We start from the raw sequence: 26,462 nt of genomic DNA on the forward strand, positions 1-26,462 counted from the left end.
CACCTCGTTTTCCAGTAAAAAAGCCCTCTGTATAACTATCACCCCCAGGAAGAGTTCACGACAGTTTACACAGGTTCCACCGCCTCCAATATTATCTTCACACACACTTTGTGAGTTTGGTGCAGCGGTTAAAAGCGGTGGACTCTAATCTGGAGAACAGGGTTTGATTCCCCAGTCCTGCTCCACGTGAAGTCAGCTGGGTGACCTTGGCTCAGTCACAGTTCTCTCAAAGTCCTCTCAGTCCCACCTACCTCACATTATTGGAATTCTGGAGACTGAAACAATATCTTGCCTGATGCATTTGCTTGGGGACTTTCTGCTTCAGGCACACATAGCAGCTGCAGAGAACAGAAAGCAATTTTTGGATGGTAAAACTCCACATTGGGCAATAAAGCTTATCTCACTTCCTCTTTTACTGAAGATAAAAGGATTAGCTGTGGGCACAGATGTCTGGCCAGAGAGAGAGAGAGAGAAGCAGTCAGTGTCCTGTACATCTAAGTGCCTCTAGGTAGCAGACTAGTAGCTGGAAACATGGGGGATGTCTACATCCGACATATTGAACTTCTGGGCTTCGAAAAGAGATTTTACCCAAGCCAACACTATGTAAGTATATGGGGATACAATCTCATGTATGGGTGCAGTCCACTTTCAATGCACTTTCCAACTGGATCTCACTGTGTGAGCTCGCAAAATCCAGTTGGAAAGTGCATTGGAAGTCGATTGAAAGTGCATTATTTAGTGTGATCGCGGCCATAGGGTTGCCAAGCTCCAGGTGGTGGCTGGAGATCTGGGATTACAATTGCTGTCCAGGTGATAGAGATCAGTTCCCCCAGGAGACAATGTCTTCTTTGGAAGGTAGACTATATGGCATTATAGCCCATGGAAGTTCCTGTCCTCCCTTACTCTCTTTTAAGTGCCAGGCCAAAAATGTGTCTTTTTACACAGCTTTTAATAGAGGGGTTGATCTTTTACAATGCACTTGACGTGAGGTTGCTAACTTTCAGGTAGAGGCTGGAGATTCCTTGGAATTGCAGCTGCGCTCCAGACTACATGAAGAGCTTGCATGGTTATTTATTTAAGACTTTTATTCCACTTTTGGAGAAAATGGCTGCTTTGGAAGGTGGAACATATGGCATTAGGCCCTCCTGAGGTCCTCTTTTGCCTGGAGCCCATTATACCGAGCTCCAGGTATTTCCAAAGAGAGTTGGCCACCCTAGTTTTACAGTCTGCTTCTAGCCAGTTTTATGAGAATCTTTTATAGCTGTGGGGATCTTTTAAAGAACTGACCACCCCGCCCCGCAATGCTACTATTAGCCCTAGAAGATTAAAAAGATGCTCTTGACTGTTCTTTATTTAATGCTAAGTTTGTTTTTAATGCTGAGTTTCGAATTATTATGATTTTTAAAAAAACTTTTAATGTTTTACTTTGAAATCCATCTTGAGCAGGTTATCCGGAGAGCAGGTTATCTGTCCAGCAACTGGGCACAATTTTTTAAAGGCCAGGATAGTTCTAGGAGATTTTCTACAGGTGATTATTTTGTAGGGAAGTGTGTGCAATGAAACAGCCCCGTGGCGCAGAGTGGTAAAGCGACAGTACTGCAGTTCTAAGCTCTGCTCACTACCTGAGTTTGATCCCAGTGGAAGCTGGGTTCAGGTAGCCGGCTCGAGGTTGACTTAGCCTTCCATCCTTCCGAGGTTGGTCAAATGAGTACCCAGCTTGCTGGGGGGGAAAGTGTAGATGACTGGGGAAGGGAATGGTGAAAGCAACGTCACCCCAGAGTCGGAAACGACTGGTGCTTGCACAGGGGACTACTTTTTTTTATGTGCAATGATCCATTGGTCCAGTGGAAAACACTGGTTGCACTACATCCTTTGAATAACACTTTATGGACATAGCTAAAGAGTTGGAGGATGAACTAAGGAGACAAAGTGCCCGATTGAACACAGTTTCAATTCTGCTTCTCATAGGGTTGCCAAGCTCCAGGTGGTGGCTGGAGATCTGGGATTACAATTGCTGTCCAGGTGATAGAGATCAGTTTCCCCAGGAGACAATGTCTTCTTTGGAAGGTAGACTGTATGGCATTATAGCCCATGGAAGTTCCTGTCCTCCCCAAACGTCACCCTCCTCCAGGCTCCCGGCAACCCTGCCTCTTTGATAAAATTGCCCTAAGTGGTTTCCAAAACAAAACAACAATATCAGATGAGTAACTGACCCAAGGTCATCCAGCAAGCTTCCTTTGGTGGATTCAAACCTGGGAACTTCCAGAACCTAGTTTGACATTCTAGCCATTACATCGCTCTGATCTCAACCCAACACTGTAACCACTACACCATGTTGCACTGGTGTAGTGGTTACAGTGTTGGGTTGAGATCAGAGCAATGTAATGGTTAGAATGTCAAACTAGGTTCTGGAAGTTCCCAGATTTGAATCCACCAAAGGAAGCTTGCTGGATGACCTTGGGTCTGTTACTCTTTCTCAACCTAACCTACCCCACAGGGTTGTTGTGAGGATAAAATGGAAGAAATTGAATGGAAGTAAGCTGCTATGGGCCCTCATGAGGGAGAAAGGTGGGGCAGAAATGAAGTAAAGAAATAAATGTTTGTAGGTTTCATTCAGTGTCTAAACTGAGGCATTACACATTTTGAGAACAGATGATGTGATTCCTTGTGAGATTGTTGTGCTTTTGAAAAACCCTGGTCTCATCTGAGATTTGTCACCTGAGACACTGTGAGACAATGTGGTGTGGTCGCTTAGATAGTTGGACAAGGACCTGGGAGACCTGGATTCAAACTCCCACTCAGCTGCAAAGCTCACTGGGTGCTCTTGGGCCAGTCACTCCCAGCCCAGTCTGCCCTGCAGCCAGGGCTTTTTTGGTAGAAAAAGCCCAGCAGGAACTCATTTGCATATTAGGCCACACCCCTGATGTCACCATTGTTTAGCACAGGGCTTTTTTGTGGGAAAAGCCTAGAAGGGACTCGTTTGCATATTAGGCCACCCCACCCCACCCCACCCCGTACTAAGCCAGCCGGAACTGCGTTCCTGTGCGTTCCTGCTAAAAATAAAAAGCCCTGCTTGCAGCAGGCTGCAGGGTTGTTGTGAAAGGGATAACCATATACATTGCCCTGCAGTTAAAAGGAGAGAGAATTAGTCTTCCAGGATACATGGGTTTGCCTTCAGCCCAAAATAATGCCACTTAACTGAGGCCAAACATATAAAAGTTTTAGATTTCACCAGAGTTTTTAGTTGGTTCCATGGCTTGAATTTTCCACAGAAACACTTAAAAATACCCTCCTAAAGCAGCATCACCACTTTAGAGTTTGGGAGGAACAGAATTCACAGTAAACTCCAAACACCCTCTTTCAGATCAAGATTGTGGTGAAAGAACCCCCCTAGTTTCCATGAGCTGCTGTGATTTTTTTTTTTTAACTTCGGTGATTCTTGTACTATAATTTCATTTTTATTAAAAATGAGAAATAAAATTGTGTGTTTTCTGGCTATTGCTTTGTTATTCTTCTCTCCTAGGGTTGCCAGGTCTGTGTTGGAAAATACCTGGAGACTTTGGGGGTGGATCTGGGAGGGGGCGGGGTTTGGGGAGGGGAGGAGCCTCAGCATGGCACAATGTCCTAGAGTCCACCCTTCAAAGCAGCCATTTTCTCCAGGGGAGCTGATCTCTGGCAGCTGGAGATCAGTTGTAAAAGTGGGAGATCCCCAGGCCCCACCTGGAGGCTGGCAACTCTACCTCTTGATGATTCCTCTCTGCTCCATATTCATCCTGGGGTGAGTCTTGGGGAGGTCATTTTGAAGTGTTTTTTTAAAAAATCTTGCATTCCTGTCTTTCATCATCAGGTTTATATGTTCTTGGTGAAATGGCAAGATCTCACAGAAAAAGTTGTGTATCGGAAGTTCACTGAGATATATGAATTTCACGTAAGTAAGGACTTGGTCTGTGTTGCTTTGGGCATTGGCTACAATCCTGGCCATGCTTTCCTTGAGAGTAAGCCTTCAGCGGTTTCTCAGTGGAAAGGTTAAAAGCATTCTGCACATAGTTGAAGGCACAGCAGATCTGAACACTGGCAGTGAAATCCAGAGCTTGGGTTCAATCTATTGGGAGAGCTGGTATAATAGTCCACATCCCTTGCTAAATTTGCAGACTGCATTAAAGGCTCAGAATGCAGCAGAGCTCCTTTGTTCATAAGAACATAAGAGAAGCCATGTTGGATCAAGCCAATGGCCCATCCAGTCCAACACTCTGTGTCACATAAGAGAAGCCATGTTGGATCAGGCCAATGGCCCATCCAGTCCAACACTCTGTGTCACATAAGAGAAGCCATGTTGGATCAGGCCAATGGCCCATCCAGTCCAACACTCTGTGTCACATAAGAGAAGCCATGTTGGATCAGGCCAATGGCCCATCCAGTCCAACACTCTGTGTCACATAAGAGAAGCCATGTTGGATCAGGCCAATGGCCCATCCAGTCCAACACTCTGTGTCACATAAGAGAAGCCATGTTGGATCAGGCCAATGGCCCATCCAGTCCAACACTCTGTGTCACATAAGAGAAGCCATGTTGGATCAGGCCAATGGCCCATCCAGTCCAACACTCTGTGTCACATAAGAGAAGCCATGTTGGATCAGGCCAATGGCCCATCCAGTCCAACACTCTGTGTCACATAAGAGAAGCCATGTTGGATCAGGCCAATGGCCCATCCAGTCCAACACTCTGTGTCACACAGTGGCAAATATATATATATATATATATATATATATATATATATATATATATATATATATATATATATATATACATACACACACACACACACACATACACACACGAGTTCTTGTATTGTAAGAAAGGACTTCTTTCTCTACTTTCTGCATAATCTTGTAAACCTCTATCATGTCACCCAGCAACAACGTTTCTCCAAGCTAAAGAGCCCCAAGCGTTTCAACCTTTCTTCATAGGTAAAGTGTTCCAGCCCTTTAATCATTCTAGTTGCCCTTTTCTGGACTTTCTCCAATGCTATAATATCCTTTTTGAGGTGCGGTGACCAGAATTGCACACAGTATTCCAAATGAGACCACACCATCGATTTATACAGGGGCATTATGACACTGGCTGATTTGTTTTCAGTTCCCTTCCTAATGATTCCCAGCATGGCATTGGCCTTTTTTATTGCAATCGCACACTGTCTTGACATTTTCAGTGAGTTATATCTACCATGACCCCAAGATCTCTCTCTTATTCCCAAGATCTCTGCGTTACTGCGTATGCTTTTAAGACTACAAAGTTACAAAGTTTATTTAGGAAAGTTTATTTAGGAAATACATACGGCATAGGGCAGTTTAGAAACAGTGACCGTTTCTGTTCTGTCCAGCTAGTGATCGATGCAGAGAGGCATTCTGCATCCATGATGTCAAAGTCTGAGAAATGTGTCCAGGAAGAGAAGAGAGATGGAAGGAAGTTGCTTTCCCCAAGAGCAGCAATCTGTATATCAAAGGGTTCAGTGACCGGAGAGTAAACAGGAAGATGCTTAGTGTTTGCCTATCTAGCTGCAATTCTCTGGCCACTTGCTTCTTGGAGGCTGAGGCACAGGGACATCACATCTGGTCCTTCCAACAAAATCATGATGCTCCCTTGAATTGCAGCTGTCAGGTCTGGACTGGAGCAGAAAGGTTCTGAACCTTTAAGAGTTGGGCAGAAGGGAAAATTTGGTCCAGTGTGGTTTCTCCCTTCACTGCAGCAGTATGGGAGGGGAGGGGAAGGCAGTTGGCAAAAATCCCCTTCTGTATCAATCTGGAAAGTACCACAGTCCCCTTGAGATTAAAACGAGTCAACTAAGGACCAGCAAAAAATAAATAAAAATTTCCTGGTTGTGCACCTGTGCCTTTAAACAGCTGCATGCCTGAAGGAACTATAGCGGTAGAAGAATTTCCCATTCTGTATTGGGAGAAACTTCAGCTACTGAATGTTCGCTTTTCGCTCCACTTTTCTAAAACAAAGAAACCCTGCCGGTAACGAATCTGACAAACAGGGTTGGTTACTGTTTCAGGAAGACCCTGGGCAGTCTGTGCTCAGCAGCTCCCCTTCCACCTTCTGCCCACCACCAGGACCCCAATCACACCTCCCTCCCTCCCTCCCCACCCCCACCCACCTACTCTGCACCTGCTTGTACTGCTAGATGATGTATAGGAAGCATGCTGCAGTGTACAGGAAGACGCTAGATGGTGTACAGGAAGCATGCTGATGTAACCATCTAGGTGCACTTGCTGATGCCGGCCCTGCCTGTTCTTGGGCCACTTATTACTGCCACTTGTACATCGGCTTGTAGCACAATTTAGCAAAGTGCTCTGAAGATGCTGCGTCCCAGCTTTAAATGTTCTTCCGCATTGAAGAAGAACTTTGCTGAGTTCATTTTCTATGGGCAAGGAGTTTTTAATGGAGAACATCGCACTAAAATAAGAGCTGCTAGTCTTGAATGGCCAAGAGATGATGCTGTGAGCTCCCAGTTCAGGCCTTGACTCGCCATGACCTCTCTAGCAGGCCTTCAAGCCGAAACAGAGGGGATGAAGATCATGGAGCTCTGTCTTTCTGTAAGAGATAAACAGTGTGTCTGTTCAAGTCCCAGTCACTAGGCAGCTCTGTGGGGAGGGAGAGGAGCTAACCCCCCCTCCCCCACTGCCCACTCAGTTTCCCTAACCAAAAACTGTGCTGTGGTTAGCATTGTAAAGAGGAATGTGAAATTTACAGCAAAACATGACCGTGGCTGTTCTTTCCTCCACCAGAAAGCTCTAAAAGAGATGTTTCCAATTGAATCTGGGGATATCAACATTGAGAATCGGATCATCCCTCACTTGCCAGGTAAGCGACGTAGTGGCAGTTGAGCCAGAGATTCTCTAGACAGAGACATTGTGCTGTGCAATCCAGTGCAGAATTCCATGCTTTGAAACTTGAATCACTGGAGAGATGTAACTCAGTTTGGGATTTGCATTGTTAGTTTCCCCAAACCTACTAATTTTTCTTCCCACTTCCTTTCTGCTGGACCCTCAATTACTTTTATGGCAGAGCAAATGTTGAGTCCAGTGGCATCTTTACGGAGGATTGGCTGGCTACATCAGGGATGTGTGACCTAATATGCAAAGGAGTTCCTGCTACAAAAAAATCCTTGAAGAAAGATATAGATACACACACAAACATACATGCAGATTCCACTGTATAGAGTAACTGTAAATTAGCAATCATTGAAGATGTTTTGACATATGCAAAGGCCAAACAGCAATACCAAGCTAAGTTTCTAGGTCACAATAAGTCTGGATTTAATTACAAAAACGAACCAACAGTGGAGCAATGAATATGTCAAAGTAGGAGACTAATATGTGAAAGTGTCTTAATTGTTAAGAGTAATTGAGAGACTCTGCTGTGATGCTCCATTCTGTCTCCTCTCAACCATGGAACAATGTTGGGGTCCAGGGGCACCTTTAAGACCAATGAAGTTTTATTCAAAGTGTGAGCTTTCATGTGCCAAGCACCCTTCCTCAGACACATGGCACATGAAGGCTTGACACTTTGAATAAAACTTTGTGGGTCTTAAAGGTGCCACTGGATTCTAGCTTTGTTCTATAGCTTCAGAACAACACGGCTGCCCACCCAGATCTACCTCAAGCGTGGAGATAGCTGACGGCATCCTTTCCTTTGAGGTGGGCTGCTGTGTTATGTCAGAGGAACACATTTCAGATTAATTACATTACTTTACATTCACTATTCCAATATACAATTCCAAAAAAGAAATACACTAAAAGACAGAGGATGTAGCCCTTCTTAGTGAGAATACATATGTAAGGATTTCCTTAGAGATGTCCGAATTGAGCTGTAGGAAATGATTGATCTGTTGCTGTTGTTATGCAACAGCACTGAAATGGGGATGTCCCATCATGCGGTAAACAAAATTCTATTTAGAGGGTTGGTTTGATCAAGGTTAGCGTGTCTTGAGACTCCAGCATTGTGTGGGCTGAAGGAAGTGAAACGGTGGCTCTCATGGAGCCAGCCAAACAAGCAAGCCAATGAATCATGCATTGTTATGGCAAACAGTGTCCCTGATACCAGGGTCAAAGAGTGGGACTCTGGGTCTCGGTGTGACTTCTGTGGACTCGTTTGTTTTTGTTTGGAATATGTTTCTCCTGTGCTTCAATCGTGCATGACCACAAAGTAGCATATACCATGCTGAAAGTCAGCATGGTGTAGTGGTTAAAATGTCAGACTTTTTGTTGTTGTTCAGTCGCACAGTCGAGTCCGACTCTTTGTGACCCCATGGACCAAGTCACGCCAAGCCCTCCTGTCTTCCACCATCCTCTGAAGTCTGCTCAAATTCGTGTTAAGTTACATCAGCAATGCTGTCCAGCCATCTCATCTTTTGCCACCCCCTTCTTCTTTTGCCTTCTGTCTTTCCCAGCATCAGGATCTTCTCATGTCAGACTAGGATCTGGGAAATCCAGGTTCAAATTCCTACTTGTGCCAAGGAAGCTCACTGGGTGACCTTGGGCCAATCACATACTCTCAGCCTAACCCACCTCACAGGGATCAAATAGAGAGCAGGAGAATAGTGTAGGCTCTGGAGTAAGGTCAGTGGGAAAACGGCCAATGTTTTTTAAAAGCAAATTGAGCAGCTGAGCAATTTTTTTTTAAAAAAAAAACAACCTCCAAAGCAGGAGTGATGTCAGTTCTCTCATTTTATATTGAAATGTAGCATATTTTCTCACTTCCTTAATGTTGTTCTCATTTCTTCCCTTGAACACATTACAAATTACCTTCACATATATGTGAAGGTAATCTGTAACACGTTCAAGGGAAGAAATGAGAGAGCAGCAGATATTGAAAAGCACCACTTACCTACTGCATTAATAATCAGGAAGAAGGTCCCTGGAAGAAGAGTCTGAGGACTCGAAATGATATAGGACCGGTTTTTCTATGTGTCGTCGATCTATCGTTAAAGTTACAACGTGTTTGGACATTGTTCTACGCAACAGCGTGTGCTTTGTTTATCGGAAGGATTTTTGGCTGTGTTTATTGTGCTTAATTTTGGACATTGTCTATCACGTTAAAATATTGTTTGTTAGCAAACACTTTCATTTGTTTATATTGTTAATCGTTTGCATTTGTGTCACACAGTGAGGGGTTTTGTGTTGGTTGAAGTCTGAACACTGACAGATTGGAACCAATAACAGGCACTGATTGGAAGAACGTAATGGTCACCATCCAGCATGGCCACCTCATATAGTGGAGGGAACGCAGTGCAGGGGCCTTTGTAGATGATGAGGATGTGCGGATAGATTCCTGTTGGCAGGAGTGGCATTCTAGCAGGAGCTCCTTTGCATATTAGGCCACACACTCCTGGTGTAGCCAATCCTCCAAGAGCTTACAAAAAAACCCCTTGTAAGCTCTTGGAGGATTGGCTACATCAGGGGTGTGTGGCCTAATATGCAAAGGAGCTCTTGCTAGAATTCCACCCCTGCCTATTGGACAAGAGGGTTCTTGTGTACCTGTAGGCACGTCATCATGGGTTCATTAAATATAAACCATCCTGTCTTTCTTTAGAGGGGATGGAACTGTGGATCCTTCCCTTGTGTGTGACTTGGGCTCTGAGTCAATAAGCAGGTTCAGGTGGAAGAGATCCTTTAATATTTATAATTTTTATAATTGATATTTTTTATTGTGAGCAGCCCCAAGAAGGTCACTGGAAAGGCAGCATATAAATCCCCTAAAAAGACACCTGGGGGCCTCATCCAAAGCTGTAGATTTGGTTGGCCAATAAGTTTTAAAAAACTTTTAAAAAACTCTTTCTGCAGCCCCGAGGTGGTTCGACAGCCAACGGTCAACCCACAACCGGCAAAGCACGCTGTCGGAATACTGCAGTGCCCTGCTCAACTTGCCCCGCAAAATCTCCCGTTGTGCACACGTCCTGAACTTCTTCAAGGTCAGGAAGGATGATCTGAACCCACCTGCCGCGAGCCAGTGAGTAGCAGCAGGATGCTGGGAGGGAGATTGGTGTTGTGGCTTGTGGATTTTGTGGAGGGAGGAATGGAATGAGAAAGGAAGGTTTCATCTCCTTCACTCCAGTCAGAGATTCAGGGTAGGATTGTACAAAGAGAAGGGGTGGAATTCTAGCAGGAGCTCCTCTGCACATTAAGCCACACACCCCTGATGTAGCCAATCCTCCAAGAGCTTACAAGACTCTTTTTTGTAAGCTCTTGGAGGATTGTCTACATCAGGGGTGTGTGGCCTAATATGCAAAGGAGCTCCTGCTAGAATTCCACCCCTGGCAAAGAGTAAGCAAATGTAAAGTTGAAGGGTGATAAAATATGTCCAACTAACAGTTATATTTGCTCCTCAGCATCCTAAAGTCTCAATATTTTTTGTCGTAAGATGCCCCATTATTTTAACTATCCCAAGTCACTGAGGGTGCTCATGCTGGCTAGACTCAGGGCTTTTTTTGCAACAGGAACTCCTTTGCATATTAGGCCACACCCCCTGATGTAGCCAGTCCTCTAAGAGCTTACAGTAGGCCCTGGAATCAGAGCCCTGTAAGCTCTTGGAGGATTGGCTACATAAGAGAGGTGCGGCCTAATATGCAAAAGAGTTCCTGCTACAAAAAAAGCCCTGGCTAGACTAAACACATTCCCCTCCAAAATTGTACAGGGGAGATATCGAGTACCTCCCGACTCAATTCGGCATATATTGTTTGATTGTTCCATATATGATCATCTCTGTAAAGAACTATTAAAGCAATTTTTTTTTGTCTCCTGATCACTGGACTGCTCTGCCGCCCTGTCATTATTTACTGAACGATACAAAGTGGGAAGTTACCGAGGCTGTAGAAAAATCTTTGGCAGATATTTTTAAATCTAAATTTATATCTGACAGTGTATGAATGTATATGTCATCTTTGCTTCTTTTTTGGTTTCATTCCCAATGTTTAAACCTTTTTATTTTTATTTTTTTTTAAACCTTTTTACGTTTTGTATATTCTCATTTGTGCTTGTTATGCCATTAAAGGTTTGGTATATTGTGGGTGGCAAAATGTCAGCATTCTGGCTGTTATCCAGGGATCCCTACCAGGTTTTCATTGGGTTTCCCCCCAGAGCATCTCTTCCCCAAAACAAACCCCCAGTCCTGGCTTTTCTCTATCCCGGTGGCACCTCAGAAGAATCCAGGAGGTGCCCTGACTTTGATAGCTCAAGCAAGCCTGATCTCATCAGATCTCAAAGCTAAGGAAGGGTATTTTGGCGCATGAGAAGATGCATGTGGGGGGTCATCTCAGCCTGCTCCACTACAGGCCCGATCAGAATTAGGCCCTACTAGTGACATTTTAAAATCCCTTTAAAATGGCAGCGGCACCCTGCGGTGGACACAAAGATGCCGTCAGGACTATTTTGGCACTGAGTGGCTTACCTGAGGCCACACTGAGAGGCAAGATTTGGAATATCAGTGGCTTTTGTTTTGTTCTCTCTCCGCCAGGTTCAAGAAGCCAGAAGCCTTTTTAATACCAAAGGACTCCAAGAAAGGTGCAGCAGGTAAGCAATGTACATTCAGGCTGTGGCGAACACTGCTGATTTCCTGTCAAGGGAACAAAAAATTTACAAGTCACGCCCAGGTTAAATCTACCATATGCTCAGTTTGTGTATTCTGGTAGAGGTTCTCAGACAGAGAGATTCTACCATTTGAACCCTTTGAGATTCCCTAGTGGAAACAATAGGGATTGAACCTGGGATTCCCTGCATGTAAAACAGGTGTGTTATCACTGACAACTAGCACCTCCCTGTGTCTCCTCTACAATCCATTGCTATATTGGCTCTGTGCAGGGCTTTTTTGTGAGAAAAACCCAGCAGGAATTCATTTGGATGTTAGGCCACATCTCCTGACACCAAGCCAGATGGAACTGCGTTCCTGTGTATTCCTGCTTAAAAAAAGCCCTGGCTCTGTGGAACAGTTTTTCAAGCTGGCTACAGAGCTGATTTTGTGAGCCCTGACCTGGATAGCCCAGGCAAGCCCAATCTCACCAGATCTCAGAAGCTAAGCAGGGTCGACCTTGGCAAGCACTTGGATGGGAAACCTCCTTGGAATACCGGGAGTGGGAGGCAGAGGCAGGCTGTATCGAGCCACTTCTCTGAACATCCTCCATGCCTGGGGGAGGGGGGGGTCACAAGAAGTCACCATGATTTCCAGGCATGCTATTCAAGGATATGGTGAAAGGAGTGTTTCATCATTATATTGGTGTGCGCCCAACACATGAAGAAAACTGAAATGCCTTTAGATTTTTTAAGAGGATGTGGCAATTTCCACCAGTTTCCCCCTTCCACTGTATACCGCAAAGGTCTGTTGACTGAAACAGATTTTTCAGGAGGTTCAGTGGAACTGCAGTAGGAGGGGGGAACTGGCAGAACTCGCTTCTCCCTGTCAAGAAAACTCAAGGACCCTTAATTATTCATTATTGTATGGTTGGGTATGTGTGTGTGTATAAAATAGGTGCGTCAAACTCATTTGTTATGAGGGCAGGATCGGACATAAATGTCAGGCCGGGCTAGTCCAGGTGCCTCATAAAATGTAATGCTAGGTAATGGAGATATATGGGACACAGACAAACACAATTTTTTTTTAAACTTAAAACAAAACATGCTTAGAGTATTAGCGCTCTTGCAATATTGTGGCCAGTATCAAAGTAAGCTCTCCCTCCCTTCCTCCCCAAGAGAGGAGCCTCAGCCAATGGGGAAAATAGAGGCTTTTCTTTATAGCTTCTGTGAAATTGAGAAATCCTGGCAAAGCTAGCTGTGACACAGAAAGAAGCGAGAGAGAGGGAGAAGGAAACAGACTTGTTCGCGGGCCTGATAGGAGCCCTCCGGGGGTCTGATCTGGCTGCTGGGCCGCATGTTTGACATCCCTGGATAAAGTGCCATTAAGTCATAGCTGACACGGTGACCCCGTAGGCTTTTCAAGGTCAGAGTCCACCTGAGGTCATTTGCCATGAGAGAGAGAGAGAGAGGATGGATTAATCTGAAGCAGGTTAAGACAAAGAGAGGCATTCCATTCAAGGAGATAACACTTGTACACGTACTTAGAGTGATGTAGCACACCTCAATGTTGAGGCATGCTGAGTTTCTCACTCCAACAGAAAATAGGGCACAACACAGGATGCAGCAGGAAGCTCCAGGGCCTGAGGACAGGAAGCCATGGAGAAAGGTAAAGGAGTGGAGGTTGAGTGCCCAGTGATACTTTAGGTTAAAATCAGATGCAAGTTTCTAAGTCTTCTATTTAGTGCTTGAAAATGATAATGCTATGAAACTGTGGGTGCTGCAGTTTAAAAACCACTACCATTTTCAGGTATTTCATAAATTACCATGCAGACCAGAAACATACTTTTAATTTTTTTTTTTTAAAACTCTAAGTAGCACTGAGAGCTCCTACCTTTAGATTTCAAATCTAGCTTTGTTGCGACTTCTGTCCTGGATATCCTTAAGCCCTGTTGCTTCCCTCTCTCCAGACATCACGGGGCCCATCATCCTCCAGACGTATCGAGCGATTGCCGATTACGAGAAAAATTCCACCACCGAGATGGGGGTAAAGATGGGTGATGCTGTGGACGTGGTGGAGAAAAGTGAAAGCGGTAAAGAGTCTCTTTTTTTGCACTTGCTTTGGAGCAGTTTGATGGCTGCACCAGAGGAGTCCGCACTTTGGCTGCCCTATAGCAAGCATGGCTACTTGTGGGAAGGGGGGTGGACAATATCCCTCTGTAACGTCTCCCCCAATAAATGTGCCTAGAGGCATCTCCTCCTTTTCCTCTGCTGAGTCTTTTCGGCAGACCTAGGCTGGCCACAAATGCATCTAGGGTTGTCAGCTTTGGGTGGGAAACACCTGAAGATTTTGGGGGTGGAGCCTGGGGAGGGCAGGAAGGAAGGGAAAAGGCCAAAGCAGCTATTTTCTCCAAGAGAACAATCAGCACAATCAACAACCATCTTCCTTATCTTCACACCCCTTCCAACCCTCCCAGCAATCAACACAGAACAATAGTCACATTCCACAGCCAGTTTCCTTATCACCACCCTTCCAGGAAGCCCCACCAAACAATGGGTACATTCACAAACCATTTGCCCTCTCACCACACCCCCTCTAGCCTAGAAATAGCAGCTCTCCAGCAGCCCTGGCCTCACTCAATGCACAGCAGCCAAGAAGGTCAGAACGCCTGCTCCGGCTGCAACGCCACTGAGGATGTTCTCCGCAGCTGAGAAAGAAACGTCTGGAAGAAAAACTTTCTCCAGTAGAACACGGCACTTGAGCCTGAAAGATTCTACAAACCCTAGAACTGATCTTGGTTGTCTGGAGATGACTGTAATAGCAGAAGATCTTCAAGTGTCACCTGGAAGTTGGCAGCTGTAATGTACTGAGTTGCGAGACGGTTGGAAGGCAACATGCTTTATTCAGTGGTACATTACAAGAGAGGGAACACGCAGGCCGGGTCCCGCTTATATACATTCCCCGGAACTGCCCCCCAGTCTGACCAGTCCAATCCTGGTTAGTCAAAGTTCCCGCCACAGATCTTGATGGGCGGGGCTCATGGGTAGTCTTTTAAGTTCTACTAGAATCCTGTTTTATTTATTATATATGCAAATGTTGACATTTACAGAACAGTTACAAAACTGAACACATAATGCATGTTTGGTGTAGTGGTTAAGTGTGCCGACTCTTATCTGGGAGAACTGGGTTTGATTCCCCACTCCTCCACTTACAGCTGCTGGAATGGCCTTGGGTTAGCCATAGCTATCACAGGACTTGTCCTTGAAAGAGCAGCTGCTGTGAGAGCCCTCTCAGCCCCACCCACCTCACATGGTGTCTGTTGTGGTGTCGGGGGAAAAGATATAGGCGATTGTAAGCCATTCTGATTCAGAGAGAAGGGCGGGGTATAAATCTTCTCTGCCCCCACACCTTCCCTTTTGTTTGCCTGCTCACCAAAACAAGAGAGTTGCTATGCAGTTATTTTGGCACTTGTGCTAAAAAAGGCACACTGGTCACTCTCAGTCCCACCTGTCTGTTGTGGGGGAAGAAGATATAGGAGATTGTAAGCCACTCTGAGTCTCTGATTCAGAGAGAAGGGTGGGGTATAAATCTTCAGTCGTATTCTTTTTTTGACTGTGATTCCTATGGATTCTTTGCTTTAACAGTACTGAGGCATTTTCATCTGTATTTTACACACATTTATCTAAGTTGCTAGTTTATTTATCACACTTTTACCGCTGTGTAATTTTTCAGCTTCTGCAGCTGGAGGCCACTCTGAGTGCTATTAGTGGTGACAACCCAGGGGTACAATTTTTTAAAATATATGGAATTGTTTGTTGTCCCAGGCTGGTGGTTCTGTCAACTAAAGAATAAGCGAGGCTGGGTCCCGGCTGCCTACCTAGAACCTATGGATGGTCCAGATGAGTCTGAAGAGCAGGAACCCAACTATGCAGGTAGAACACCTCATCCCTTCTTCAAGGGAGTCCATGGATGTTTTGGAGTGGATTGTCCTTTGAATTAAGTACAGCATAGAGCAAACTTGGCTTAGTTCTGGGACAACGAGATGGAAGAGAAAGGAAAGTTTGGACAAACTGACACTTTGAAATGAATTCAAATATATCTCAAAATTTTGCTTTGGACCTTGAGGGACTCTTTTAAGAAGCTTAAGACAATATGGTCTTTAACACCGCCTCCCACAATCTTTACTATTATGCATGTTGTTTGGGGATATCTGCTTACTGTATGGATCAGATGGAAATGACTACTCACAATGTTTCTCTGACTCACACTGGTAGCAAAACATTATACAGTAGTGGAAGACCAGTCTAATAACTGAGCCCAGGGTTCGATGTTTAAGCTCTATTCAGCTGCTGAAAACAAATCACAGTTTCTTCTTGATGGGCATGAATCTGTTTATTGATGGGCTTGCATGTTTCAGTTAGAGTTAGAGCCTTGGTCCATCAAGGTCAGCATTGAGTACTCTGACTTGCAGCTGCTCTCCTGGATCTCAGAGCAGGGGTTTTTCACTTCACTTACTACCTGATCCTTAATGGAAGGTGCTGGGATTGAACCTGTGGCCTTCTGCATGCCAACCAGATGCTCTAATGCTGAGCCATGGCTCCTCTACTAGACTGTAGCCCCTCCTCTAGCCATGGCCCTTCCCCTCATTTGCTCCCCTTCTGCTGTAATGGATGGTTTCCTGGTTTAGAAACTCATCAGTCTAACTCCAGTTTGTACTGATCTCTGAATGCAGCTGCTTCATAAATGTGGAGTCTATTTCTTTCTCAGTCACTGATATTCTAAACCATGAGTTTCCCACATGCAAACATCAAGAGAAGTTTTGGTGTAGTCTAAACATCAGAAGGCCCTGCTAGTGGACATCCTGAGGGCATCTGTTTTTTGGCCGCTGTGTGACACAGAGCATTGGACTGGATGGCTCATTGGCCCGATCCAACATGGCTTCTCTTATGTCTGGGACAGTAATACTCTGTATTCTTGGTGCCTGGGGGGAAACAGTGGGAGGGTTTCTGGAGTTCTGTCCACACTGGTGGATCTCCTGATGACACCTGGGGTTTGGGCATTGTGTGGCACTGATTGTTGGACTGAATGGGGCACTGGCCTGATCCAACATGGCTTCTCTTATGTTCTTATGTTTTACCCTTTAAATCCATTTGGAGCCAATGGACTTAGAAGGGATTCCTCAAAGAGAAAGAATGACTACAATTATCATATATTGGGGGAAGGGGAGGGGCAGAAAAGGGAAAAGGAATTCAGATCTGAGAAGAAACCAGGTTCAGACTCCTCACAAACAAAACTAATTTGTTTGGAACATACGAACTACAGACAATAAATTTCAATTCCAAAAGACAAACATTTTTGAAAAGATCTGAGGAAATTTCCTGTCATGCCTGGTTGACTAATAAAAGAGTGGGCTCATCTCCATTGCATTGCCATGAATATGATTGCAGCAACTCTTTCCTTTCTGTGGTTTTTCCTCTTGTTTTTCTTTTGTTTAGCTTCTCTATTTCTTTCCCCCCCCTTCCACACTGCACCGATGTGCTCATTTCCATAATATGTAAATGTACTGTCTGTTTAGTTTGAGGGAAGAAAGGGAGGACATTTAGTGTCTCCCAGAATTACAACTGATATGCGGGTGACAGTGCTCAGTTCCCCTGGAGAAAAAAGGTTGCTTTTGGAGGGTGGACTCCATGACATTATATTTTATTTTTTATTTTATTACACTTATATCCCACCCTCCCCGGACGGGCTTATACCCTGCTGAGGTCCCACATCTCCCCAACCCTCCCCCGGGCCGTATCCCCAAATCTTCAGGAATTTCCCTAACCCAGAATGGGCAACCTTATGCCCACAAATGGATTTATTTCAGAAAGGGTTGCTTCATCTGTGACTTTCCCCTCAAACGCATTTGAACTTGCATCTGGGCTCAGATCCCACACTGACACCACCTCCTTCAGTCTCCATTTTCAGTGTGTAAAATGGGACCCGTTGCAATCTTCTTCCCATGGTTGATACAAAAGCAATTAAGTTTGGAAAACATTTTGCTATTTTTAAAGGGCAAAGTGAATGATAAAACAACAGTGGGATTTTTCTTGGGTGCTTTTCTTGCCGCGTTGAGCTCCCCAAGACCTTTGAGGCCTTTATGATTCCTCATCCTTTTCTGCTCAGGTGAACTCCATGTTGTCCGCAAAGCCTACACAGCCGCCCAGGAAGATGAGATCACGCTGAAGGAAGGCGAAACCATTGAAGTGATCCATAAATTGCTCGACGGTTGGTGGGTTGTCAGGTAAAGCCTTGAGAAAGTTCATGTATTTATTATATTTAGAGCCCAGTTTTGTCATGAGAAAACTTGAGGGGAGTTATTCAGAAAACTGATATGTTGCATCTCCGGAGACCTGTTCAAAGCAGTTCTCAAAGGATAAAATAATAAAAAGCAGCAAAAATATTAACACAGCCATTTTAAAAAAAAAACCACAAACCAGCCAGAGCATCAAAACAGCATGAAATAAATAGCACAGCCTAAAACAATCCTCATTAGAAAGTCCTCAAGCTAGAACTGGACCATAAACGCCATTGAAAAGATCCAACCTAAATTAACATGGGATCCCCAAGTATCTCTTTCTCACAGCTGGGCAATGCTGGAGTGACCTTAGGTCAGTCATAACTCTCGCAGAATCGTTCCTCTCAAGAGCGGTTTCTGTCAGAGCTCTCTCAGCCCCACCTACCTCACAGGGTGTCTGTTGTGGAGAGAAGGAGAGAAGGAGATCATAAGCCGCTCTGAGACTCCTTTTGATAGTGGAGGGTGGGGTATAAATCCAATCTCCTCCTCCTCCTTCTTCAACCAGTCCTAGGCCCATTTAACTTTAGTGGCTTGGCCACTTCTGGAGTTCTCGAGCCGTGCCCTGGGCTTCTCTCCCAAAAGGACAATGAAGATCCTGTGAATTTAGGGGGAGGTATTTGTGGGTTTCCTGCATTGTGAGGGGGGTTGAACTAGATGACCCTGGAGGTCCTTTTCAACTCTATGATTCTATGACAATCTTGTCAAGACATCCATCTCCCATTTTTTTCTCTCCATCAACTGCTAACTGTAAGCATCTTGCTTCTGAATAAGGAGGGACCATTTTTGTCTGCTGATAGGCCCATGTGTCTCTAGCCCTTCTCAAAAGCTTCTTCTGCAAATACCAAGGGATCAAAACACCAAGGGGATTAAAAATACTGTGTGAGAAGAAAACTACTTCCTTTTATCCATTCGAACCTCCTGCCCTTGGTTAATAACCGGGCATTTGTGTCCTATAGAACACAGAACTAGGAAAAGGATACATATGCTCATACGTACCTATGTTCTGGTATCTGTCTTTTCTCCCCTCTGAGACTAAAAAGTAGGCTGCATGGGAAGGGGGGGGGGCGGTGTCTATTTTTGGTCTACGAAACAATACAGGAAGAGTCAGGAATCCTATTTCTCCAGGGTCAAATGGCCCTGATCTATTTCAGAGCCCACTGTGCCTACATTTGAGGGTTAAATTACATATCTGAAGCTGGAATCACAAAACTCCAACATCAGGTGTAATGTGGCCCTTGGAGACTTTTATTTGGTGTGTGGATCTCAAGCTTCACATATCCAGAAGAGTGGGGATGCTACTGTGATTTCCAGACTGCAAGCTTGTGAGACTGAAAGCTCCTATCGTCAGATACCAGGAAGCTTTGATTCTTGAATGCTTATATCCTGTTCTGACCTGAATAGCCCAGGCAAGCCTGATCTTGTCAGAACACAGAAGCTAGGCAGGGCTAAGCCTTAGATGGGAGACCTTCTTGGAATACCAGGACCAGGAGGCAGAGGCAGGCTGTATCAAACCATTTCTCTGAACATCCTTTGTGCCCCAGTAAGGGTTGCCAGTAGTCACCACACATACAGTTGCTCTCCTGTTGCAGACTGAGATTACCCACCAGAAAGTATCTTCTGCAGCAAGTTTCACTCTGGACAATTCCTGTTCCTTGGTCTTGTGTGTAAAATGTCATTTCTTCATCTCCAGGAAAGATGAAACCACAGGCTATTACCCTTCTATGTATCTGCAAAAATCTGGGGAAGAAAACACATCGGAGAAGAATCAGCTGAGGAACAGAGAAGCACCACCCAGAAGGTAGCGTGGAAGAAGGGGGAGCTGTAATGTTCTTGCTGTGTTCTGGATACAGGAGTGGGCTTGCATGCATCACATGTGGGATCGACGTAGTTGGTGGTTGGAGATTACAACTGATCTCCAGGCGACAGAGATCGGTTTGCCTGAAAGGTGGAGTCTATGGCATTTTACTCCATTGAAGTCCCTCCCCTTCCCAAATCCCACCGACCTCGGCACCCCCCCTCCCAAAAAAGAAAAGGTCTCTAGGTATTTCTCACCCAGAGCTGGAAACCTTAGATTAACAGTTATTCTTTCTGAATAGCCATGGAACTTCAGAATATGATCTGAGTGCTTTCACACATGCTGAATTATGCACTTTCAACCCACTTTTGATGCACTTTAATGATCCTTCACAATTGGATTTTACCATTTAGCACAGTAAAGACAATGAAAGTGGATTGAAAGTGCCTTATTCAGTGTGTGAGAAAGCACCTTATATGTGAAATTAGTGACTTTATTTAATGTAAACACTTTGTAGGACCAATTTCCGGAATAGTTTGGAGCTTAACAATAATACTAATAATACTAATGCAATTAAATATTTTAGAATGTTTGTACACCGCTTCTCCAGAACCTGCTTTAGGTGGTTCAGTTAAAACCCAACAATTTGAACTCACAATGTGGTCTTCTGCAATGGACCAAATGGCTTCTCCCTAAACTATTTCCTTTCAGGGTAATGTGGAGTGAGTGGGTGGGACTTTGAAGTGCCCTCTGCCCCATGGCACAGAGTGGTAAAGCTGCAGTACTGCAGTCCTAAGCCCTGCTCACGACCTGAATTCGATCCCGGTAGAAGCTGGGTTCAGGTAGCCAGCTCGAGGTTGACTCAGTCTTCCATCCTTCTGAGGTCAGTAAAATGAGTACCCAGCTTGCTGGGGGGAAAGTGTAGATGACTGGGGAAGGCAATGGCAAACCACCCCGTATAAAGTCTGCCGTGAAAACGTTGTGAAAGCAACATCACCCCAGAGTCAGAAATGACTGGTGCTTGCACAGGGGACTACTGCCCATGCATCACAGTCCAGGGCAATAGGTCAAGATGGATAGCCATGTTAGTCTGTCTGTAGCAGCAGAAAAGAGTAAAGAGTCCAGTAGTACCTTAAAGACTACCATTTGTGGCAGGTTATGAACTTTCCTGAGTCACTGCTCACTTTTTCGGATATCTTCTTCTTCAGGTACCTGAAGAAGCGATTAGTGACCCACAAAAGCGTATATGTAGCCACAAATTTTGTTAGTCTTTAAGGTGCTACTGCAGTCCAAAGCATGAACAGTTGGCATAAGAGGAACCTGCAAAGTTATGCATGAGTGTGATGGAGTTTGCTGGATGGGTCCCATGTTGTACCATCTTGTGAAAGTAGACCCCTTGGCTGATTGGGAGAGCCAGGTTCAAATCTGTATCCAACCACATAAGAAAAAAAATATCACTAGGTGACTTTGGCCACACAGTTTCTCATCACCAGATCTACTTCTTAAGGTTCTTGTGAGGACAACGAGGAGCAATGATTCAGAAGGGCACTGACTTACTGCTAAGGCAGCCTGACTCACTGCAGTTCTTGGTGGTGCGGGAAGTCATGGGCGTTGCCATGAAACTGCCAGGTGCTTCCAAGCTGAATCACTATAGCGTTTCTGTAAGGGCTCTGCTCTTCTGTAGCCCAGGCAGAGGCCCTGTGTGTACTGCTCTGAACTCCTTCAAGGAAGGGCAAGCCACAAAATGTAATCAGTTCAGTTGAATGACAGAGCAAACTATCCAAACGGCAGATCGCTCAACTATTCAAGATCTGGATGCAACAGTCTGTGGACAAAAGCATGGTTGAGGAGGCTAGGTACAAAATCTCAGCAGAGGGCATGATTGGAGCTTTCAAGGTAATGGGCTGCCCCATAAATTGTGCTCTTAAGGGAAGTCAGTTGGAGAAGCTCTTTTAAAATGGGAGAGAGGTGATGACCAGTGTTCCCTCTAACCTGAGTTAGTGTGAGCTAGCTCACATATTTTTAGCCTCTAGCTCACATATTTTTGTCTTAGATCAGGAAAAATGGCCTCAAAGCAATTTACTTTATGCAGTAGCTCACAACTTTAATGTCAGTAGCTCACAAAGTAGAATTTTTGCTCACAAGACTCTGCAGCTTAGAGGGAACATTGGTGATGACCCCAGAAACATATACCAGTTGGCTGTCTTTCTTCTGCCTTTTGTATGATTAAGTCTCTTATATATAGGGTTTGTAATATACGATTCCTGCCGGGCTCATTGGAGCCAGGAGAGCAGAGCTTGGGGACTGGAGAACAATGGACAGTAGGATCCAAATACTTGCTGCCCGACACCAATCACAGACCCCTGCCTGTTTGAATGAACCAAATGGCATGCTTGCATGGGAACTTAGAGTTGTAACTATATAAGTTTGGCCTGTAGGGCCATGACCAGTCTTGTTGGGAGCAGCCCTTAACCATGCTAGCTCAAATAAAGAGCTGTTATCATGGTTGCCTCATCTCCTTGATGCTGTGAACCCACTATATTATGAAGTCAAACCTCTGAAGTGCCCCTTTTAGGATCTTAACAGTCTGAACACTGCTGGAGGCCACCTCTTTCTGTCTCCTGGTAGATCCACCATCCGGAACATCAAGAGCATTCACAACCAGAACCGCAAGCAGATCAGCCAGGACACCTACAGGAGGAACAGTGTGAAGTACATGCAAAGCAGAAGGAAACTGAAGAACAACTTCCTGAACAAAAGCAGCACTATCGGTAAGTTCCGTTGGGGCCGTAGGGTTGCAGGCGTCCAGATGGGGTTGCCTGCTGTCCTCCCAGAATTACAACTAATCTCCTGACTACAGAGGTCAGTTCTCCTGGAGGAAATGGCAGCTTTGGAGGGTGCAGTGTATGGTGCATCCTGTTGATACTCTGTTCTCTTCAGGCACTCCCCCCCCCCTGCTTAGGTTGCCTGGTCCAATTCAAGAAATATCTGGGGACTTTGGGGGTAGAGCTAGGAGACATTGGGGTGGAGCCATGAGCAAGGTTGTGATAAGCATCATTGAACTCCAAAGGACCATCGCATTTAAAGGGACTGCACGCCTTTGAAATGCCTTCCCTCAATTGAAAATAATGAAGGATGGGGCACCTTCTTTTGGGGCTCATACAATTGCATCCCCTGGTAAGGGTCAATCTTTTTGAAACTTGGAGGGTATTTTGAGGAGAGGTACTGGATGCTATGCTGCAAATTTGGTACCTCTGCCTTAAAAAAACAGCTCCTCCCAAAGCCCCAGATACCCATGATCAATTCGCCATTATACCCTATGGGAATCGGTTTCCATAGGAAATAATGGGGTGCCCAGCAGAGATTTCCCTCCCCACTCCGCTTTCTGATGACCCTGAAGTGGGGGGAGGGCCTTCAAACTAGAGGATCCCCTGCCCCCACCTGAGGATTGGCAACTCTACCCCACCCCAGACCTCCAGGAATTTCTCCACCTGAAGCTGGCAACCTAGCTGGGGGGCCACCTCTGACCTTGATAATGTCCTGTCTGAAGGTTAACCTTTTTAAATAGGTGTGTTCCCCCCACCCCGAAAAGTATAAAAAGGCAGCAGGTTACAAACTTCGTAAAAAGGCTGCATCCAGACTTGCCAACCTCCAGGTGGTGGCTGGAGATCTGTTATTACCATTGATCTTTAGGCGACAAAGATCAGTTCACCTGGAGAAAATGGCTGCTTTGGAAGGTGGAGTCTGTGGCGTTGTCATCTATTGAAATCTCTCCCCTCCCCGAACCCTGCCCTCCCTCACCCCCAAAATCTCCAGGTACCGGTACTTCTCAACCTAGAGCTGGCAACTGGAGCTGTAGCTCAGGCCAAAAGTTCACACCCAATGCTTAAAGTATTTTTCAGTCCATTTCTTACCGAGGGCTAGGTTCTTGTCAAACCTCAACATACAGATTAAATTTTGTCCAGTTGGGATGGAAGGTTTTGCCATTTCTCCAGGCAGAGCTGCTGAAAATGTTAGCTGTGAAACTCAGAGGCTGATTTCTCTGTCTTGATTTTCTAGTGGAGGAGGAACGAGAGCCACAGCCCGCCATCCCCCCAAGACCCAGCAAGGACTTGATCCTGATCCGCTGCTCAGAGAGCACCAAGAGCAAAATCAAATGAAGGGAGCAGCGGCTGCATAGCTTCCTTTTTTGCCCACGGAAAAACGATGGCCACAATGGAATCCATAATGTTCTTGGCTCATTTAACAGTATAGTCCAGAACATTGCATCTACTCTTTTGGGTTTTCAGTAATGTGTGTAACTTCTTTTTCCATTTGGTAACATTAATATAAATCAGCGCGAGAGTCACTCAGTATGACCTGTCTGGATTGTGCTAGTCTTTGAGGGTTCTTTTCCCCTCTTGTGTTTATATCTGGAAAACCCTGTGGACCAGTGACTTGTTTGGGCTCTAGTAGCATCATATAGTCTTACTGCTTATGTAGAGTGATCGAGGCATGAATGTCTTGAGTTTTCATTGAATGGTGCAGGAACTGATGCTGCTCGACAATACATAGGCCTGACTTATCCATTAGGCAGAGTAGGCCCAGTGCCTAGGCCAGGCCCACGATGCTTTTAGGGGCTCACAAAAATGTTTTAATTTCTTTTAAAGCCAGAAAAGGAAAAAAAAACCCACCTTAACTTTTAGGGTCAAAGAAAATGTTTTAAGTTTTTTCTAACATAAAAAAAAAATGAAATGTGCAGGGCCCATGAAAATCTATTAAATTTCGCTTAAAACAGAATTTTTTTGAAGTATTTAAAGTTGTTAATTTTTATTGCATTAGCAACAAAATGCCATAGCAACCGACGACCAGACAAAAAAAAATTCAATACAACAACAGAATTATATACATCATGATAAAATTTAGGCTGAATTATCAATAAAATTTATCCAATGACATCCTAAGAAAATAATTCACAGTAGTAAAAAGGAGAGTAGTTAATATATCTCTTTATGTTTAATATTGATATTATTGTGGCAGGAGTGGCCCACAAAGGCATTAAGTACCTCATGCCCACAAAACTTTTAGGATCTATAAAATGTTTTTGAAAAAAAAATGTAGTACTAACAACGTATTTTTTTATATATGCACTATTATTTTGCACTATAATGTGAAGCTTAGTGACTGTAAACTGTATCACCAGTTTGGCCTTGGCTGTTGGCACCAACTGAATGCTGGCAGATAGGACACCCACAGTGCAGTTTACTTCTCACTCTGAGCAAAATGGTATTTGAGCAAAAACTATATCGTAGACACATTATTGCAGCATTGACCAGGCCTGAGTCATTTGGGGGGTAAGTTCCCTTTATGGCCAGCTGATTGGCAGCAAGGCAGTGGGGGGGACCCTGACCTCCACCCGGAGGTCTGGCAACCCTAGGGTTACCAAGTCCAATTCCAGAAATATCTGGGGACTTTGGGGGTGGGGCCAGGAGGCTTTGGGGGTGGAGCCAGGAGACACTGGGGCGGAGCTAGGAGCAAGGGTGTGACAAGCACAATTGAACTCCAAAGGGAGTTCTGTCCATCACAATTAAAGGGACCTCACAACTTTTTAAATGCCTTCCTTCCCTCCACCCTCCCCTTCTCTGATTTCACCTCAGAGGCGGAGCAGGTGACGCTGCTGCGCTGCTGCCGTCTCTTCTCCACTTCACCGTAGCTGCTCCTCCGAGATGGGCTCAGGCTGAGCCCATCTCGGAGGAGCAGCTAGCGCCCGCTCCGCCTCTGAGATGAAATCAGAGAAGGGAAGGGTGGAGGCAGGCCAGGAGTGTGGTGAGCCGCAACTCCGGGTCCGAGTTGCTTTTGGTAACCAGCAAGGGTTGCATCAGAGAGGAAATCCTTTGGGCTGACTCTCTGCTTGTGGTGGCTGCTTTGACTCGTTGTGGCCCCAACGGCTTCTTGCATCAGACTGTGGAATGGGAGGGATGCACAAACAACTCTGCAGGATGGTTGCTGTCTGGATGGGTCATGCCACAAAAACACATGGAATTCTGGATGGGTCAGCCATTCTGTCAATGTTTTGCAGTCTAGGGATAAATTATGCTGGCCTACCTTACAGGGCTGTTGTAAGGTTCACATTCAGAGCCCCCTTTGTCAACTATAACTATAGTGTCTTGTTAGACGCCACCAAAAATTTGAATCTAGATGATAATATCAAACTGGATTGGTGGACAAAAATGCAAGTTAACTCTAGATTTCAGACGGATAAAATTATGGGATTCTCTAAAAAACCGAACGATTACAATTTGATAATATATGATAAACAGAAACTTATTTCCAGAATCTATAATTGGTTGTTATTGAATAAAATGCAGGATGAAACAGTTAAAGAGAGTTGGATTAGGTGGCTAAATGACTTTGGATACAATATTGAGTTGAAGGAGTGGGATAATATCTGGAAACATAATTTACAATTAACTATAGCATCTGAATTCAAAGAAAATCTATATAAAATGGTGTATAGATGGTATTTAACTCCGGAGAGACTGGCCAAAATTTATCCAAGCTATTCCAATAAATGCTGGAAATGCGGAAAAGTAAAAGGAACCCTATATCATATTTGGTGGCAGCGCTCGCACGCCAAAAAATACTGGGCACAAATTAATATCTGGTGCCAGAAAATCTTTAAAATAAGGCTACCGCATACACCTGAATTCTACCTGTTAAGTGTAGTAAAGGAAAATCTTCCCAAACTGGAGAAAAAACTTTGGGTACATATTATTACTGTGGCTA

The 26,462-nt window shown here is 44.8% G+C and overlaps 1 protein-coding gene across 1 annotated transcript; it reads left to right on the forward strand.

The window, feature by feature from the left end:
- The first annotated feature begins 470 nt into the window (after positions 1 to 470).
- Positions 471 to 24,426, forward strand: NCF1 (neutrophil cytosolic factor 1). Its single transcript, XM_060259074.1, has 11 exons — positions 471 to 603; positions 3,848 to 3,928; positions 6,789 to 6,864; positions 9,846 to 10,011; positions 11,515 to 11,570; positions 13,535 to 13,657; positions 15,390 to 15,497; positions 17,731 to 17,848; positions 19,593 to 19,700; positions 22,326 to 22,468; positions 23,757 to 24,426. The coding sequence occupies exons 1-11, from the start codon at positions 532 to 534 to the stop codon at positions 23,855 to 23,857; spliced, it is 1,152 nt and encodes a 383-aa protein (XP_060115057.1). The 5' UTR covers positions 471 to 531; the 3' UTR covers positions 23,858 to 24,426.
- The last annotated feature ends 2,036 nt before the right edge of the window (positions 24,427 to 26,462 follow it).

This window comes from Heteronotia binoei, chromosome 18, assembly GCF_032191835.1.
Source record: "Heteronotia binoei isolate CCM8104 ecotype False Entrance Well chromosome 18, APGP_CSIRO_Hbin_v1, whole genome shotgun sequence".
Classification (NCBI taxonomy): domain Eukaryota; kingdom Metazoa; phylum Chordata; class Lepidosauria; order Squamata; family Gekkonidae; genus Heteronotia; species Heteronotia binoei.